This window comes from Bos grunniens, chromosome 18 (genome assembly GCF_055505025.1).
Source record: "Bos grunniens cultivar Pamir isolate PY7600 chromosome 18, Bosgru_T2T1.0, whole genome shotgun sequence".
NCBI classification, from domain to species: Eukaryota; Metazoa; Chordata; class Mammalia; order Artiodactyla; family Bovidae; genus Bos; species Bos grunniens.
This window is the reverse complement of record NC_141182.1, coordinates 49,022,460-49,041,474: the sequence shown is the minus strand read 5'-3', so window position 1 is coordinate 49,041,474 and position 19,015 is coordinate 49,022,460. Positions and strand designations below refer to the sequence as shown.

The following is a 19,015-nucleotide window of genomic DNA, read 5'->3' as shown; positions in this document are numbered from 1 at the left end:
TGGCTATAAATTACTTTATATAGTAAATCTATTGTCATTTTCTGTTTCTATCATCATTTTGTATTATCTTATGGAAGATAGGAGGAAACATTCAGGGAGATGGGTTCACTTGCCCAAGGTCATTCAGTAAGGTGACAGTCAAAATTTGAACCTAGTTCTTAGTGTTTCCAGCCTTTGGCTTTTAACTCCTACACTACCCCGGGCAAGGCAGAAGACGGTGTCTAGGAGAACAGGAGGGAGCAGGGTTAGCCGAGTGGCTGTGGATAACAGCAGATTGTTGTCAGTGTGGTGGGGTGCTGGTGTATGTTTGTTGAGCTTTGTCGTGTGCCAGGCATCATGCTAAGGGCTTTCATAATAAGAATATGGCAAGGACTTCCCTGGTGGGCGAGAGGCTAAGGACTCTGAACTTCCAAAGCAGGGGGCCCAGGTTCAGCCCCTGGTCAGGGAACTAGATCCCACAAGCTGCAGCTCAGGATTCAGTATGCTGCAACTAAGAGAGTAGATCTCATGTGCCGCAACTGGGACCAGCGCAGCCAAATAAATACATATTAAAAAAAATAGGCAAACACTCATATGGCACATAGCAAGGGCCCTACTTTAAGTGCTGTTATGTGGATTATTTCATTTACTCCTACACCAGCATCCTGAGGTGGATACCGTCCGTCCTTGTCTCCATGAGACCCTGAGGTAGTCACTTGCGAAAGCTCGTGGAGGTGCTGGGATCTGGCTCCAGGCGGCCTGGCTCCATAGGCTGTTCCTCTAGCCCCCGTACTTTTCTACTATCCCTTGTAGTCTTCATAGCAATCCTATAGTGTAGGAAGAAATGTCACCCATTTTACAGATGAGGAAACTGAGACCCAGACTTGGACTCACCCACAGAGCCACAGCTCATTCACACACCTGACCCTGTTCTCATCTGGTAGGAGGCCAGGGATTCCAGAGACCCTCTGAAGGGCCTTGGCCAGACTCCCAGATGCCAGGGGCCTCATGTCCCTGAGGTCCTAGCCTCCTTAACCTTCCTGTGCTGCTGCTGCTGCTGCTGCTGCTAAGTCGCTTCAGTCGTGTCCGACTCTGTGCGACCCCAGAGACGGCCTCCCACCAGGCTCCCCCGTCCCTGGGATTCTCCAGGCAAAAACAACTGGAGTGGGTTGCCATTTCCTTCTCCAATGCATGAAAGTGAAAAGTGAAAGTGAAGTCGCTCAGTTGTGTCCCACTCTTGGCGACCCCATGGAATGCAGCCCACCAGGCTCCTCCGTCCATGGGATTTTCCAGGCAAGAGTACTGGAGTGGGGTGCCATTGCCTTCTCTGTACAGCCCCTTAATTTTGCCTTTGGTTTATACCATTTTGACTTGCTGATCAGTAAACATTCATGTTACAAAAATTGTCTATTTTCCCCCAGATTATGTTTTTCTTTTTGTTGCTATACAAAACATTTAAGTTTTATACAGTTTAACCTATCCTTTGTTTATTTTATTTAAAAAAATATCTATTTATCTGGCTGTGCTGTGTCCTAGCTGTGGCATGTGGGATCTAGTTCCCTGACCGGGGATGGAACCTAGCGCCTCTGCATTCGGAGTGTGGAGTCTTAGCCAGTGGACCATCAGGGAAGTCCCCTGTTTATTTTATAGATGCAAGATTTCCAATCTTGGTTAAGAAAATCTAGTTCCTTGGGAGTGAGAATTCTGGGGTGGGGGGACAGTGGCAGCTTCTTCCTTCCCTCTCCCCTTCCTTGACTTGTCCTTCTTGGGGTAGGTGGCAGAAGGTGTTGTTTGATATCTTGTCAGTTTGTAAGTCTTCTTTATATATGTTGTTGTTGTTCAGTCACCCAGTTGTGTCCAACTCTTTGCAACCCATGGACTGCAGCACACCAGGCCTCCCTGTCTCTCTCTATTGACTGGAGTTTGCCGAAGTTCATGTTCTTTGCATCAGTGATGCCGTCCAACCATCTCATCCTCTGACGCCTCTTCTCCTTCTGCCTTCAATCTTTCCCAGCATCAGGGACTTTTCCAATAAGTTGTCTGTTTGCATCAGATGACCAAAATACTGGAGCTTCAGCTTCAGCATCAGTCCTTCCAGTGAATATTCAGGGTTGATCTCCCTTAAGACTGACTGGTTTGATCTCCTTGCTGTCCAAGGAACTTTCAGGAGTCTTCTCCAGGACCACAGTTCAAAGGCATCAATTCTTTGGTGCTCTGCCTTTTTTACAGTCCAGCTCTCACAACCGTACGTGACCACTGGGAGGACGATAGCCTTGACTATATGGACCTTTGTCGGCAGAGCAATGTCTCTGCTTTTCAACACACTGTCTAGGTTTGTCATTGTTTTCCTGCCAAGAAGCAATGGTCTTCTGATTTCATGTCTGCAGGTACTGTCCACAGTGATTTTGGAGCCCAAGAAATGGAAATCTGTCACTACTTCCACCTTTTCCCCTTGTATTTACCATGCAGTAATGGGGCCGGATGCCATGATCTTAGTATTTTTAATATGTAATCTTTAGTCAGCTCCTTCACTCTCCTCCTTCACCCTCAACAAGAGGCTCTTTAGTTCCTTTTCACTTTCTGCCATTAGAGTGGTGTCATTTGCATATTTGAGGTTGTTGATGCTTCTCCCGCCTATCTTGATTCCAGCTTGTAACTCATCCAGCCCAGCATTTCTCACGATGTGCTCAGCATATAGGTTAAACAAACTGGGTGACAGCAGACAGCCCTGTCATACTCCTTTCCCCATCTTGAACCAATCAGGTGTTCCATACAGGGTTCTAACTGTTGCTTCTTGACCAGAATACAGGTTTCTCAGGAGACAGGTAAGATGGTATGGTATTCTCATCTTTCTAAGAGCTTTCCACAGTTTGTCATGATCCACACAAATGTTTTAGTGTAGTCGATGAAACAGAGATAGATGCTTCTCTGAAATTCCCTTGCTTTCTATATAATCCAGCGAATGTTGGCAATTTGATCTCTAGTTCCTCTTCCTTTTCTAAACCCAGCTTGGACATCTGGAATTTCTTGGTTCAAATAATGCTGAAGCCTAGCATGCACAATTTTAAGCATGACCTTACTAGCATGGGAAGTGAGTGCAATTGTCCAATGCTTTGGTACTGCCCTTCTTGGGAACTGGAATAAGGATTGACCTTTTCCAGTCCTGTGGCCACTTCTGGGTCTTCCAGATTTGCTGGGATAATGAATGCAAAACCATCATCTTTTAGGGATTTGAATAGTTCTGCTGGAATTTCATCACATCCATTAGCTTTATTAACAGCAACGCTTCTTAAGTCCCACTTGACTTCGCACTCCAGAATGTCTGGCTCTGGGTGACTAACCACACCATTTTAGTAATCTGGTTCATTAAGATCTTTTTTAATACGATTCGTCCCTGTATTCTTTCCATCTTTATATATAATAGCTACTAATTCTGTGCTGTTCCAAGTGTTGCAAATTTCCCCCCAGGCCTTTTGTATATTACCTTGCAATGATTTTCGTCCTGCAAATATGTCTAGCTAATTTCTCAACCTTGCTCTGAGAGATCTGCTCCTGGGGAGGTGGGGGCGACTCCCTTCTCATCTCCTCCCTCCCATCTCTCCCTTCCCTTTCAAGGTCTGTCTCTCCTTATCTCCAGCTTCTCCTTTCCCAAGAGCCTGCCTGGGGGGGAAGGTACACGCCCGGCACGGAGGCCCAGCTTCCATCCCCTTCTTTGGGCCTCTCCCTATTTGGAAGTGGGAGGGGTTGTCCACTCGCTGTCAATTTTTAAGAGCTCCTCCCCCTATAAGTATTAACCCTATGCTACCCTCTGTATTCCAAGTCACAGGTCCTGTCATTTGCTACACTCCGTCTTAAGCAGCAGCAGCTGCTGCTGCTAAGTCGCTTTAGTCGTGTAGACGGCAGCTGAGTTTTATGCAAATAAAGTCCGTCCTGTATGCGCGGTTGTGGGTTCTGATGTTGGTTGGGAAGACTCCCTGCTCCTGGGCGCCCTCGCCTTCCCTCCCCAAGTCCTTATCTCGCAGCTTTCCGTTTCCCACGGGTCGGGAGCATAAAACGGAGCGGGGGCTCGGCCTCGCAACGTCACCATGTCCCCGCTGTGCCCACTGCTGCTGACCCTTGCCCTGTTGGCCGTCCCCGGCGTCCGGGGCGCCTGCCCGGCGTCCGCCGACCTGAATAACGCCGACGGGACGCACACGTGCGCCAAGCTCTACGACAAGAGCGACCCCTACTACGAGAACTGCTGCGCCGGCGCCGTGCTCTCCTTGGAGCCGGGCGCCGACCTGCCCTACTTGCCCTCGGACTGGACGAAAGTCATCTCTTCGATCGTGGTGGGCCAGCGCTGCGAGCTCACCGTGTGGTCCGGTCGCGGCAAGGAGGGCAAGTCGCGCAAGTTCTCGGCCGGTAGCTACCCGCGCCTGGAGGAGTACCGCCGCGGCCTCTTCGGGGACTGGTCCAACGCCATCTCCGCGGTCTACTGCAGGTGCCCACCCGCCGGCCCCACCACCCAGACCCCTGAGCCTCTGACCCAAACTGAGCATCCTTAGAACCAGTTTCCGAGGTCCCCCTTCTCCTCCCCCACGCCCCCTCCCCCAAGCCCATGCCCCTTGGATCTCCCAGACCCAACTCTGAGATTCCCAGACTCAGTAATCCAGTCTTCATTCTGGGAGCTCCCCGTCCCACCTCCCTGAATCGCCCACTTGCCTACCCACCAGACGGCTGCACTCTCTGGGGAGGGCAGATGATCTCTGGTGACCTCGAGCCTAGCCTGGTGATAGGAAGCCATCAACCCCCTCATTTTGAAGCCCCCAGAACCAGAGCTAGTCCTTCCCCACCCCGCTAGATCATCAGATCCCAGGGCTCTCAGACCCAGCTCTGGAGCTCCCAGATTCTAAACCTGACTGACCCAGACCTCAAGACCCCAGACCTAATTCCAGGAGTACCCTATCTAGCCCTCATGCTCCTCATGCTCCACTCTTCTAGATCCTCTACATCAGCCTTGGCCCCAGAAACTGGTTCCAGTGCCCCCATTAAGGTTCTGAAGCCTCCAGGCCCAACTTTGGAGGCCCCTGAGCCCACCCTGAACTCACATATCCAAACTCACAGACCCCGTGGCCCTAGATCTACCCAGGGCACCCTCTAAAACCACCCACCTGCCCCTCTACCCCCAAGAACTCCAAGAACCTCCAGCCCCAAACTCCCAGGCCAGGATGCCTAGCCCCTGAATTTGGAGCCCAGCCCCAGCCCCCAACCCCATCTCAGGCTTCTAGAATCCCTCCTACCATAAATCTCTGAGGCCCTGGCACCCCCTGACAATAATTTTCTATTCTGTTGCAGTTGCAAATGATACCTTATGAGATCGCTCATCTCCAGCCCTTACAAAGTGCTGAGCCCCTCACCTGGCCTTGTCCATGGGGTCTGCTGAAGTCTGTAAGACCCAGGAGAACAAAGCTTTCTGCCTACCCTCATATTGCCTTCCCTGTAATACAGCCCTTATGAAGCCATCTTTGTCTGCCCTCTGCTTGCGTTTGGGCCCCAAGTCCACGCAGATGTGGGGTCGGGAATGGAGGAGGGAGCAGGGTGGTCAGGGCTGGGTCAGCCCATAGTACCTGCTGTGGATGGGGACACATGCATAGATCCTGTGGGAGCACACGCACGGATTTAGGTGTACACACATGTGCACATACCCATATGGCATCTGTGTGACAAGTAATGGTACTGCTGGCTGATTTTCAAAAATATTTATTTATTTTGTTTGGCTGTACCAGGTCATGGGATTTCCAGGTGGTGCAGTAGTAAAGAATCTGCCTGCCAGTGCAGGAGATGCAAGAGACTGGTTCTATCCCTGGGTCGGGAAGATCCCCTGGAGTAGGAAATGGCAACTCACCCCAGTATTTTTGCCTGGAAAATTCCATGGACAGAGGAACCTGGAGGGCTATAGTTCACGGGGTTGCAAAGAGTTGGACATGACTGAGCATGCACGCTGGGTCTTAGCTGTGGCATGTGGGATCTAGTTCCCTGAACAAGGATGGAACCTGGCCCTCCTACATTGGGAGCCCAGAGTCTTAGCCACAGGACTACCGGAGAAGTCAAACACTGAAATGCTTTCTACACTTATTGGTGGATAGCCATTTTCTGAATCCCCCCTTCCCCACAACAGGTGTTCAGGCCTGCCAGGGACCTCAAGACTCTCTCAGGATTCATATGTACGATGGTAAGAGGCCTTCAAGGACTCTGCCCCATGTAGGTCCAGGGTCTGTTTTGTGATCTGCCCACAGCCCAGGACTCATGGGTTGTGAAATACTTTTAATGCCCCAGGCTCCAGCACATGGAGAACATTTTCATTCTAATTTGCATATTTCTGAAAATTCAAATTTGCAATTTACTACTTCTAAGGATAAGGACCCTTGACGAGTACCTGGGTTTGGGGGCTCTGGAGGAGTAAGAGAGGAGCAATGAGGGGTCTTGGGAGAAAGAGAAGTAGAGGGACAGCTCTGGGGGATGATAACATGGGATTGGAGGGAGGAAGGAAATCTGGGGACATTCTGAGAGTTAAGAGACATGGGAGAAGAAGGAGGTGAGTAGAGAGGCTACAAGGCCATAAATTTGGAACATAAGAGATCAGAGGTCAAGGGAGGCGCTGGAGATCAAGGACGTGCAAGTGGGAAATGAACTTGGTGAAGTTCTAAGGAGCAAACGCCAGGGAAACAGCATTCCTTGGGCACATGTATTTATTCATTCAGTCAACAAAGGTTTATTGAGTCCCTATTATCTTGTTAAGCACTGACTCAGGAAGAAGTGGCCACTGCCCTCATGCAGAGAGTGCAGCGAAAATGCCAGTGAGACAGACAGTCAAAGATGTGTGAAGATGTCAAATGAGAAGCCAAGGCCCAGACAGGATTACAGGGCATAGGAGGTAGTACGTGATCCAGGAGTAGCCAAGGGGACAGGAGGGTATAAAGGGGGAAGCGGGGTGCTCAGGAAACATGGTGGAGCTTAAGGGTCAGGAGGTACTAAGGGTTAGGGACTTCTAAGGCTTAGGGAGCTGCTAGGGGATCAGAGAGATGCTAAGATATCAGAAGTGATAAAGTAATAAGAAGTCACTGAGGGGTTGATATCTTGTACCATCATATAAGACGTCAGGAGGGGCCCAGGGTCAGCCAATCACTCCCTGAATTGCACAGACACAGAGGAGTCAGTCACCCTAGTCCGCCGCAGCCCACCACGCTCCATCCGGTTCTTGGTCTTGTGCAGGAAGTGGACAAAGCGGACGCCAGGGCCATACTGGCGGAATACGTGGGATACCTGGGGCAGCACCAGGGTCAGGAAGAAGTTCTTTTTAGGGACCCATAAGCCCTGCCCTCCTCCCTCCTCCCTCTGTGAGGTCTTGGGACACAAAAGCACATGTGGGGGTGGTGGCCGGGGTAGAGCGTCTCACCTGGATCCAGTGCCCGGGAGGGCCTCTCCCAGAGGTGCGAGGGGCCACGTGGTGCTGGGCGATGACTGTGCTGCGGTCAGCCGCCAGCAGCCAGACGTGAAGCTCATACACACATGCGTCCAGTCGGCTGTCCTCGAACCTGGGGTGGGGGGCAGGCCTTCAGCTGCCACCACAGCCCCCACTCCTGGTACGGTTGCCATTCCACACACACACCCACTGGCACCCACTATGTGCACCGGGGCTGGGTGCTGCTGTGACACGGCAGTGACCAAGACAACCCTATGCCCTGCTCTCATGGGATTAATAGTGGTCCAGTGGGGGAGATGGACATGTCATTAGGAAGCGACAACTAGGCATGGTCAGGGCTGGGATAGGGGACATGTGGGGTGCTGGAGCATAATGCATCTGACCCAGGTTGGGAGTGGTCAGGGAAGGCTCCCCATGGCCTGAGTTCAATCCCTGGTTGGGGAACTGAGATCCCTCAAGCTGTGAGACGCAGCCAAATACAGGGGGGAATCCATCTCAAGAAAAGAAGGTGACCAACATCCAAGGAAGAAAGAAGAGGCTCTGGGCGGGAATATTTCAAGAACAGAAAGATTCAGACCAAAGGGGCCAGAGAGATGGAAAGGGCTGGGTCCCTCAGTGGCAGGAGGGTCTCAGGGAGCACGGAGTGAGGCATGTGCTTTGGGGAGCCCACGTGTGCCACCTGGCTGGGCAGGTGGGCGGGGCGGAGGCACGTACCAGTCCATGACTGTGATACGTGGCTGCTCATCATCCAGTAGCTCCTCCCATAAGCCCTCGGCCAGGAGGTCCACGCACTGCTGCTTCACCGTCCAGCTGTGAGAGAGGGCAAGGGGGAAGGCTGCCATCTGCTGGCATTCTCCCAGGTCAGCCGGCCCCCTGAAGCGGGACACCCTGATCGTACCACCCTCCTAAAGACATCAAGGGCGCTGGCCTAGGGGGGCTGAGCAGCCACTCAGCACCTCACAGTATCGGCTCCTATGAGCTTCTCTGAGCGGGATGCATCCTGAACCCTGTGTTGCAGATGGGGAAACCGCGGTGCACACAGGGAAGTGACTTACAAGATCGAGCAGCAAAGAAGTGGCAGAGCTGAACCCAAGTGCCTGTGACTCGGAGCCCCTGAGTTGCGGCATCCCACCCACTATGCAGAAAGGGGGCCCGGTTTAAAGGCCTAGGTGACTCTCCCGTTCCCACAGAAAGAGGCTGAGTATAGGAACAGTATTAACTGCTAGGCTTCCCTGGTGGTTCAGGCGGTAAAGAATCTGCCGGCAGTGCCAGAGACCCAGGTTGGATCCCTGGGTCCGGAAGATCCATTCAGGCAACCCATCCAATACAGGCAAACCATTCCAGTATTCCTGCCTGGAGAATTTCATGAACAGAGGAACCTGGTGGGCTACCGTCTATGGGGTCGCGAAGAGTTGGACGCGAACTGAGTGACTAAGCACGGCATGGAACACCTACTACGTGCAAATTAGCCAGACCCTATGCCGTGTGTTTTATGGGCATGCTCTTATGACATCCTGTTTACAGAGCAGGAGACAAGGGCCCAGAGAGGTAAAGACAGCTTTTCCAGGTCCCACAGCGAGGGAGGCTGGAAGAGGGAATCAAATGCAGGCCACGTGTGTCCCGGCCACTCACCTGAGGTTCTGCTGGAGTTTCTCAGTCCTGATGTGCCAGCCGTGGAAATTGCCTGGCGGGTGGAGGAGCAACGGATTAGAACTTGCCCCTTCTCCAGGGCCACCCTTCCACAGCACGGGGCTAGCCTCCGAGCGCTTACCCAGAGCCTCCAGGGGTTGCTGGGTGGGATGGGTAGGGGGCGCTGGCTCATAAATGTTGATGCCTGAAAAGCGCAGGGAAGCGGAGCCTCAGGCGTGCTGAAGCTGCCCTCCTTCCTGCAGGATCCCCACTCCCTGCCCGCTGGACGTGGCTGGAAGGACGGGAATCAGTGCCCCGCCTGCCAGACCAGCCCAGCCAGGCAGCAGGGAGTGAGTCAGGGCCCTAGGAGAGCCCTGAGAATGTCCTGGGGTCAGAGGGCCAGTGCTTGGAGGGGGAAGGCGTTGTGGCGAGAGGGGAGGAACAGAGGGAGAAAGAGAGAGAGGAACCAAGAAAAAGAGAGAGAATACGGGAGGAGGGAGATAGCTTTGGGAGATAATGAAGGACAAGGAAGCCTGGCGTGGGGCAGTCCGTTGGGTCGCAGAGTCGGAATGACTGAGCGACTGAACGGTAACATGGGAGGAGGGAGGGAGCGATACAGACCCTGTGAGAGATAGAGACACAAGATGTAGAAAGAGACAGAGATGCAAGTGAGACAGAGAGACACGCTGAGAGAAAAAGGGACAGAGAAGGAAGTGCTAGAATGCATGGCTGCTCGGCCGCTCAGGCCTGTTAGATTCTTTGCGACCCCATGGATTGGAGCCCACTAGGCTCCTCTGTCCATGGGATTCTTCAGGCAAGAATACTGGAGTGGGTTGCCATGCCCTCCTCCAGGGGATCTTCCTGACCCAGGGATCGAACCTGCGTCTCCCGCATCTCCTACAGTGCAGGTGGATTCCTTACCTCTGTGCCACCGGGGAAGCCCCAGAGAAGGATGCAGAGGAATAAAAACACAGAGGGAGACATCAAGAGACAGAGACGAAGAAACAGAGTTAAGAGAGACAAGGAAACAAAGAGAAGACGAGACCGACGGTCTAGGTGAGCGAGCCCAGGGGAAGGAGACGGAGGCGTGGCGGCCTCCCGGCTGCTCCAGCCTCGCGCAGACCACGGCCCTGCACCTTCGGGGTTGGGCGAGCGCAGTAGGTTGCGGTAGAGCGGCCGCCTCAGGAAGAGCAGCTTCCAGGTGAGGCGCGGGGGCAGCTCCAGGCTCCCTCTCGGCGGCGCCCACTCTTGCAGCAGCAGCTGCCGCGCGTGGGCCTCGGTTGGCGACTCGGGCGCAGGGAGCCTGGGGGTCTCGGGGGCCGCAGGCGAAGGCGGCGACGGGGGCGGAGGCGGCGACGCGGGCTTCTGGGGGCTCGCGGGTTCCTCCATCCCGCAGCCGAGCTCTGGTCCTTCCCGCACCTCCTCCATCGCTCGGGTCTGGGTGACTGTCCGGGCTCCTCCGCAGGGTTCGGGGTGAACCCGGGGCGGGAGAGGGCGGAGCGCCTCGACTGGCCTTTAAGTAGAGGTGTGTTGGGGGAAGGATCCGGGCCCCCAGGCCCTCCTCCCTCAGGCTCGGGAGCCCAGGTCCCAGCCCCTCCTTCTCCCAGCCTGCAGAAGTCCGGGTCCCAGCCCAGCTGTGTTTCCCAAGCCTCCTGCTCCAGTTTCCCCAGACATCAGCCCTGGAGAGGGGTGTGACCAAGGCGTTAATGCCAGGGCTCGGTTCTCTAATGAGGCCCATCCACCTCGTTAACATCCCGCGTGGCTGGAGGAAAGCTTAATTAATGAAGCCCCCATCTCCCCCCGCAACCTCCCCGTCAGCTGGGCATGCTGTAAGGGGTGGGGATGGGAGGGGAGTCCCGCCTCTGCTTGTTCCTCCTCTGTCCTCACTTGGGACACGAACTTGGGACCTGATATTTCTTGTCCCAGAAGCATAGAGGCGTGGGGTGGGAGACAGAGAGAGACCCAGAGAGACTCTGAGCTAGAGATGGGGAGTCACAGAGATGGGGGACCCAAGGGAGACACTGAGATAGTGTCAGAAAGGGAGGTAGTAACCCCTCCTGGAGGGTGCCTTGCATTTCTTCCTGGGGTTGGGCAGGCGGTGCAGGCTGGCCAGACCTCCTCCCTGGGAGGTCATAGGGAGTTTGGAGTCAGGGCTGGAGCGATGGCAGGGGCAGGAGGTCAGGGGTGCGGTGCAAGTGGGGTGGCGGAGGAACTTGAAGGGCCAGATACCCACGCCCACAGCCTGCCCTTGCCACATCCCACAGCCTGCCCAGGTAAGCACAAGCTCAGTCCCACATAAGTTACCAGTAACAAGTGCCACAGTGAATGCTTTCTGCTTGCTAGATGTTGTCCTAAGCTTTTACAAGTTCATTTCATCCTCTAACAACTTAGGTGCTATTATTACGGGCATTTTATACATAAGAAAAGATAATAGTGAATGAACATGGAGTTGTGGGCCAGCCACATGCACCCCAGCATCCAGCTTGCACACCAACCCTGAGTAGGGAGCTGTTGTTATCCCCATTTCACAGATGAAAAACTAGAGGGCCCCCTCACAGGCCTGGTCCCATACCACCCCAGATAACCCCATATGCTTCCCGCCCCAGATTCCCACAAGATGCTGACAGACACATTCTGCAGACACAGAGAGTGGAGCTCACACCCAAATGATGCTCATGTAATTAACGCCCGTGTGCCAGGCATTGTTCTAAATTCTTTAGGTGGAGTAATTAATTCAATCTCCATATCTTCCATAGGAAATAGGTACTATTGTTATACCCGTTTTGTAGACTTCTACTTTTGTAGAAGTCTCCGTAACTGAGAGTAGAAGTCTCAGTTACTGAAACTCAGAGAGGTCTAGTAACTCACCCAAGGTTGCACAGCTGGTATGTGGCAAATTAGACACGGAGTTTCATGTGATACACAGGGATACAGATTCAAATTACCCCCAGAGACAGTGGCTCACAGGGAAACAGATGGGAGAACATAGTTACATTTATTGAGTGTCTGCCTTTAACTCATTATGTCTTACAACAACCCTGGGAGGTGGGCACTGGTAATAGTTCCTCCACTGACTGACTGGGGAACTGAGAGGCAAGAGAGGTGAAGTGACCTATCCTGGGAAAGCTGGGAATTAGCCAGGGCCCTGGGAGGAGGCAGGACCCACAGAAGGGGACAAACTAACTTATGTGCAATATTCCTGCTCACCCAGAAGTCCCCAAGAGGTTTCCAAATACTTGCAGAGCCCATGATCCATGCATAACTGGAGACACTCCCACCACCACTGCAAGTGCACAGACCCACACCCTTGCCTGGCTGCCTGCCTGTCTTCATCGGAGGAGGAAGAAAGGACAGAGTCAGGAGGAGGAGTGTCTGTCTAGTGGAGTCAGAGCTGTCCCCAGATCAGAATCCAGGGCAGGGAGTGGCTCAGAGCCAGAGACCAAAAAAAAAAAAAAGGCAGGAAATCTGTAGAATCAGGATCAACACCCCTCCTCTGTCTGCCCCCCTCCTGCCATGGTGTCCACACTATCTCACTCCTGGGGTCCTCAGCCCCTTCTCTTACACACACACACGGGCCACAGTTAAAGGGGTCTTATGAAAGGTTCAACACAAGTAGTCACTCCCCCGCTTAAACCTGCCATGGCTCCCCAGTACCCTCAGGAGAAAAATCCCAGCTCTCTGCCAGCATTACAGGCCCTGGATTTCTGGTCCCTGTTCTCACCCATCTCAGGGATTTTGCTCAGAAAGTTCTTTCTAGCCAGAATGCCCTTCTGTCTCACCCATATCCTCATACCACGCGATCCCCAAATTTTAGTGCTCACCAGATTCACCCAGGAAACTTATTTTAAATGTGTATCTTCAGGCTTCCCTGGCAGTCCAATGGTTAAGATTTGCACTTTCAATGCAGGGGGCATGGGTTCGATCCCTGGTCAGGGAACTAAGATCCCACATGCCTCATGGCATGGCCAAAAGAAAAAAAAAAAAGTGTATTTTCAAACCTTACACCCAGGAGTCTAATTTAGTCCCTGTGGACCCCAGAATCTGAAATTTTAGAAACACCCACCCTACCACCCCATACTATGAGAAATAGTTTTACTTAAATCTGAGCGATCCAGGAGCCATACAGAGCCAAGTGTCTTTCAACATTAGATCTCCAGTGTCTCCTTTCTTCACCTTCTGATCAGCAAAGGTTCCAGTGTGGGGACTCAAGCTCTGAAACAGCAATCTAGAATCAAAGAAAGCAGGTTGGTGGCTGCCTGGGCTGTAGGGCAGAGGGGTGGCCTTTCTGGGGTGAGAAAAAAGCTATATCTTAATTGTGGTGGTAGTTATATGGGAGTATACACTTGCCAGAATTCATCAAACTGTGTGTTTAGAATGGGTGTGTGTGTGTTGGGGGAGGGGGGCGACTTCCCTGGTGGTCCAATGGTTAGGAATCCGCCTGCCAATGCAGAGGACATGGGTTCCATCCCTGGTCTGTGGTCTGAGAAGATCCCACATGTCTGGGAGCAACTAAGCCTAAGCATCGCAAATGCTGAGTCTGTGCTCTAGAGATCCTGCTCTGCAACAAGAGAAGCCACTGCGATGAAAAGCCTGAGCACCGCAACAAAGAGTTGCCCCTGCTTGCCACAGCTAGAGAAAGCCTGAGCACAGCAACGAAGACCCAGTGCAACTGAAAGAAGAAAAGGGTTTAGGGACTTTCCTGGTGGTCCAGTGGTTAAAACTTCATGCTGCAATGCAGGGGGCAAAGGTTCGATGCCTGGTTGGGGAACTAAGATCCTGCATTCAGCCAAAAATAATAATAATAAAATTTTAAAAAAATTAATGAGTGTATTTTCTTGTATGTAAATTATATCCCAGTAAGAAAAAAAGGCAAAAGGACACGGCAGTCCTGATGTACAGACAAGGAAATAACAACAAACCTCCCCTTCCTCTCCCTTGGTCGCTCAGTCACGTCTGACTGTTTGCAATCCCATGGACTGTATCCTGCCAGGCTCTTCTGTCTATGGGATCTCCCAGGCAAGAATACTGGAGTAGGTTGCCATTTCCATCTCCAGGGGATTTTCCTGACCCAGTGATCGAACCCGTGTCTCTTGCATCTCCTGCATTGGCAGGCAGATTCTTTACCACTAGCCACAAGTCTATTGGGTGAAAAAGGCAAGATGTAGAACAGTGGGCCTCATAGGCTACTACCTTTTATTCTTTCAATAAATACTTATTAAACATCCACAGTGTCCAATCCCTCTGTGTTGGTGATATAATGGTGGAAGACCAGATTCCTATCCCTGTGCAGCTTCCTTGTGGGAGGAGGGATGGATTTCAGCAATTTAAGAATTTCTTTCTTTCTTTCTTTTGTTTACTGGCTAAGTCATTGGGCTCATGGGATCTTAGTTTCCTGACCAGGGATTGAATCTGCACCCTGATGTGCATGGGGTCCTAACCACTGAACCACCAGAGAATTCCCTCACTGAGTAACTAATTAAAGGGCAGCACTAAATGCTCTGATGGTGAAAAAGGTTGTAATGACAGGGCAGAGGAGTGGGTAGGAAGCCCGTTTCAGCTGAAGTGGTCAGGGAGGGCTTCTTGGAGGAGGTGATGTTTGAGCAAAGACCTGAAAAGGAGATAACAGCAAGTGTAAAGGCTCTAAGGTAGGACCAGGAGTGGTGGGTTTGGGGAACAGGAGGGAGGCCAGTGTGGCTGAAATGGAGGGAGTGCAGGGGAGATGAGATCAGATAGGGCATTGCTGGGGGCAGCTCTGTAGGATTTATCTAAGTGTAATAAATTCACAGTGAAACTGCGGGGAAAGTTTCAGCTAGGAAGTGATGAACTGATTTCTAGCTGAGTGTGGGCAGAGGGTGCAGAGAAACAATAAGGAAGGAGCTGGGGGTGGACAGGACCAGAGTGGTGCCATGGAGTGACTGCTGGGTCGAGGACAGATTGAATATCTTTGTTGATTTGACAGAGGGGAAAGGCTTGATTGGCCTTGAGGGTTGAGCAACGGGCAGAAGAAGGTGGTACCATTTGCAGAGAGGGGAAGATGAGGCCAGAACAGGATTGACGGTGAGGAGGAAGCAGGAAGCAGTATTCTGTCTCAGATGTCAGTTATTGTTGTTGCTTAGTCACTAAGTTGTGCCCAACTCTATTATGACCTTATGGCCTGTAGCCCACCAGGCTTCTCTGTCATTGGGATTTCCCAGGCAAGTATACTGGAGTGGGTTGCTACACAAACCCATGTCTCCTGCACTGGTAGGAGGATTCTTTACCACTGAGCCACCTGGGAAGCCCCAGATGTCAGTACTGGATATCTAAAGGAGCAATATTGGGGGTAGGGGCAGCTGGATGTACAAGGCAGAGTTGAAAGACAGGTATCAGGGCTGAGGCACAGATCTGAGAGGCATCACCATGTCAACACCTGAGGAACAGAATGAGATGATAAAAACAACAACAGTATTAGCAATAATGGAGCAGTTGCTGTGTGCCCGGCACTATGCTATTAAATCTATTAAATATGTCTATTAAATGAACTGCCCCTGTAAGGCAGGTATTATCATTAAGCCAACTTTACAGATGAAGAAACTGAGGCACAGAGAGGTGAAGTGTCTTACTCAAGGTCACACAGCCAGAAAGTGGCAAAGCTGGGATTTGAACCTCTGCTGTCTGGCCCCACAGTCTGCATCCCCTGCAAGGGTGGCCCAGGTTAGGGCCCAAGCTCCTTATGCATCTTGATCCTTCTCACCAGCCATCTGGTGAGTCATCTCTGCTCTCCTGAAACCCTTCCTGGCTCCCCAGACTCTCCCCTGCCCCAGATTCTGGTTTGCAGCCCCGCTTCTAAGCCTTTGAGTTGGTCTCAGTTTACCTCATCCCCATCTCTCTCCCTTTCATTACATCCCAGCATCTCTGAATTCCACACATAAGAAGATTCTGAGTTCTCAGAAGCGGTCAGGGGGAAGCCTGGGTGGGCTCTGTCTTCTGCCCCAGGTGGGAAGTCAAGCTGGAGTCCGCTGCTCCGTCTGCCCCATCAAACGGTAGATTCATCTCTTAGGGCTGCCTCAGCAAATTAGCACATATGTGGTGGCTTACAAAACAGATTTATTCTCTAATGGTTCTAGAAGCCAAAAGTCTGAAATCAAGTTGGCAGGTGGCAACCCCTCAGAGGGTCTAGGAAGGATGCCTTTCTCGCCTCTCCCAGCTCCCGGTGGCGCCAGCATTCCTTGGCTTGTGGTCATATCACTCCAGTCTCTGCCTCTGTGGTCACGTGCCTTCCTTCGCTCTCATTTCCTTATGTCTCACTCCTTTTAAAAAAATCATTTATTTGGCTGCATCAGGTCTTAGTTGTGGTGCAGGCTCTGGAGTTGTGGGCTCAGTGGTCGTGGCGTTCAGTTGCTCTGCGGCCTGTGGGATCCTAGTTCCCCAACCAGGGATGGAACCCACGGCCCCTGCGGTGAAACTGTGGAGTCTCCAGGACTGGACCTCTGGCGAAGCCCCCACCCTCAGTCTCTGATTCGGTGTTTCTGGGGTGGACTCAAGAGGTGGTGCTGTGCTGCTGGTCTGGGATCCCTCACTAAGAACCACTGTCCTAGTGGTGAGGAGCAGAAGGCTGCCTGAGTTCACCAGTCCTCACCCTTACCCTATGTGTTCTTGGGCAAAGGACTTCCTTTCTTTCCAAAGCTTAGCTTCTCATCTGTAAAATGGGTCTATCTCCTCCCCACAGTGCTATGTGAGGTGGTCCACACTTTCCTCCTCACTCACCATAAGTCCCGTATTTTTGCTGGTCCTTGACCTGCCAACTTCTTTCCCACCTCAGAATCTTTGCATATGCCTCACCTTCTGGCTACAAGGTCTTCCACTCCATGCCTCCACCGATTACTTCCTCTCCATTCAAATGTCATCTCTTCATAAGGCACACACCCCTCTTCCTTATTCTATCTAACAATGCGTCTCAGTGATTGTTCCCTATTGGTTCATATAAAGCAACTTGGACACTCCCCCACCAGGTCAATTTCCTACCCCCTGCTCTCCTCTGTCACCACACCCCGTTCTTTCTTTCTTGAACTTCGTGTGGTCTTTAAATACCTATGAGTATGTGGGTACGTTCACTTGGTCATGAACTGTGTCACCCGGTGAGAATGTCAACCTCACCAGGGCAGGGCCTTGGGTGGGGGTTTGTTATTTGTCCCCAGCTCAGGGTTGACACAGACTGGTTGCTCTGTTTGTTGAGCAGGGAGGGCAAGAAGGCTGGGTCCCCAACAGGAGGATGAGGCTCTGTCTAGCCCAGAAGCCACATCCAACCTGCCTCAGTCTAGCTTCCCATGACTCCTGATGAAAAACCAGTATTACCGCCAGGAGTGCCAGCTGGGCCCAGGGTCCAATCCTGCTGGTACAGAGAAAGAAAGGGTGGGGGGCGGGCACCAGGGCACCAGGGTTGGACGAGCAGATGGTGGCTTCTCCATCAGGACTACAGAGGATGGGAGAGCCCAGCCAGGTCAAGAGGGCCGTGAGACTGGGAGAAAGGTGTTCTAGGTTGGGTACCACATCCCCGGGGAGAAACCACTGGGCTCTGAGGTGGGGACATGTGTTGAGCCAGCTTCACCTTGCAGGGGGCGACAGAGAGGCAGGATGAGTTGGGAGATAACAGGAGGGAAACAAGACGGGATGGAGGGAGAGAAAGAGGAAGACAAGGGAAGCTGGTAAGGAGGAAAACAGACAGAGATGAAGATGGAGACAGAAGGAAAGAGAGGCAGAGAAATCTAGAGAGGCTGAAGCAGAGAGATAGACAACAGAGATGCTTATGGAGACTAGAATGGAGTTGGCCAGATCCAGAGAAGGATCCAGAAGGTCAGAGATATCCAGAAGGCATCACCTGGGGGCAGCGGGCAGGTGGGAGTCCAGGGGCAGGCAGGGGAGGGGGCAAGATAAATTTGCCAGATAGAAAGTACGTGCAAGGTCTCTCCTGTGGCATTGCTTAGGAAAGCACCGCGAGCTCCCTGAATGTCCATCAGCAGAGGCTGTTCCAGTGAAATCAGGGTTCATATGCACCACAGAATACTACTGAGCCATGACCACGGGCGAGGTTGCTTATGTACCCCACCTGGGACCGACCACCAGAATATACCGTTAGGTCGCAATAGAGCAAGTTGTAGAAGGATGTGCACATTTTGCGAATGTTTGTGCAAAGTAGAACATATGCCAGTATACGCATGTAGGTATTTCTAGGTATGCGCATACATTTCTGGAAGGAGATGCAAGAAACTTGTCTCAGTGGCTGCCTTGGGGGATGGGGACCCGGGGGCAGGGCATGTGGAGGAAGGAAGGTTGACTTTGCAATTTAATCCCTTTGGAATCTTTTATATTTTGTACCATGGGTTTCTGTTACCTGTTCAAATACTCAATACGATTAAATGGCAGAATAAGAGAGAGAGAAAGTTGGGGATAAAGGTGTAGAGAAGAGAGGGAGAGGGGAAGAAAGGAAGAGAGAATTTAATTCTGTCTAACCCAGTGGTTCCCAGACTTCTGCAGATACCTTTGGTCAACCTGGAAAAGGCTGTGAGCTGTCCCCAACCCCCAAGCAACAGGTCAGGACCTTGTTTGCTGCCCCGTCTTGTCCCCTGCCCCGACCCAACAACCCCTCAGCGTTTTCCAAGAACAGCCGTCTCTCTTCTGGAGTCTCTTTTTGGGGGTCTGGCCTAGTTTGGTTGACTGCAGCCCCAGAAGACAGAGGCTGACCCTTTCCTGCTCAGACCTGTGGTCCCTCAGGTGCAGTCATGAGAGATTCTCAGTCTTCAGGAGGCTGTGGCATGGTGATGGCTTTGAATCCTGCCTTGACCACTTTCTTGCTGTGTGACCTCAGGCTGATGATTCGGAGTCTCTGTTCCACAGCGTCCCAGCTGTAAAACAGGACAAGGAAGGTACTTCCTCAGAGGGCTGCTAGGAAGGTTGGTGAGCCTGGAG

General features: G+C 52.2%; 2 protein-coding genes and 1 long non-coding RNA gene across 3 annotated transcripts; 1 reads left to right on the top strand and 2 right to left on the bottom strand.

Moving 5' to 3' along the window:
• The first annotated feature begins 3,917 nt into the window (after nucleotides 1-3,917).
• Nucleotides 3,918-5,480, top strand: SYCN (syncollin). Its single transcript, XM_086355134.1, has 2 exons — nucleotides 3,918-4,459; nucleotides 5,314-5,480. Exons 1-2 carry the CDS (start codon nucleotides 4,065-4,067, stop codon nucleotides 5,321-5,323), a joined length of 405 nt encoding a protein of 134 aa, XP_086211260.1. The 5' UTR covers nucleotides 3,918-4,064; the 3' UTR covers nucleotides 5,324-5,480.
• A 222-nt stretch (nucleotides 5,481-5,702) lies between these two features.
• NCCRP1 (NCCRP1, F-box associated domain containing) lies at nucleotides 5,703-10,708 on the bottom strand. The gene is made up of 6 exons (XM_086349649.1): nucleotides 10,207-10,708; nucleotides 9,213-9,275; nucleotides 9,074-9,125; nucleotides 8,156-8,251; nucleotides 7,415-7,553; nucleotides 5,703-7,281 (listed from the first exon to the last, which is right to left on the bottom strand). Exons 1-6 carry the CDS (start codon nucleotides 10,496-10,498, stop codon nucleotides 7,141-7,143), a joined length of 783 nt encoding a protein of 260 aa, XP_086205775.1. The 5' UTR covers nucleotides 10,499-10,708; the 3' UTR covers nucleotides 5,703-7,140.
• Nucleotides 10,709-16,139: 5,431 nt separating this feature from the next.
• LOC147353809 (uncharacterized) lies at nucleotides 16,140-16,987 on the bottom strand. Its single transcript, XR_015145151.1, has 2 exons — nucleotides 16,892-16,987; nucleotides 16,140-16,359 (listed from the first exon to the last, which is right to left on the bottom strand). It is a non-coding gene; the product is annotated as an uncharacterized LOC147353809 (long non-coding RNA).
• Between the last annotated feature and the right edge of the window lie 2,028 nt (nucleotides 16,988-19,015).

Excerpts from the sequence above, each read along its gene's own strand:
- SYCN (XM_086355134.1), top strand. The coding sequence starts at position 4,065 with ATGTCCCCGCTGTGCCCACTGCTGCTGACCCTTGCCCTGTTGGCCGTC.
- NCCRP1 (XM_086349649.1), bottom strand. The coding sequence starts at position 10,498 with ATGGAGGAGGTGCGGGAAGGACCAGAGCTCGGCTGCGGGATGGAGGAA. Across the intron at positions 9,126-9,212 it reads GCAACCCCTGGAGGCTCTGG|GCAATTTCCACGGCTGGCAC; the intron begins GTAAGCGCTCGG and ends TCCACCCGCCAG. Across the intron at positions 8,252-9,073 it reads AAACTCCAGCAGAACCTCAG|CTGGACGGTGAAGCAGCAGT; the intron begins GTGAGTGGCCGG and ends CCTCTCTCACAG.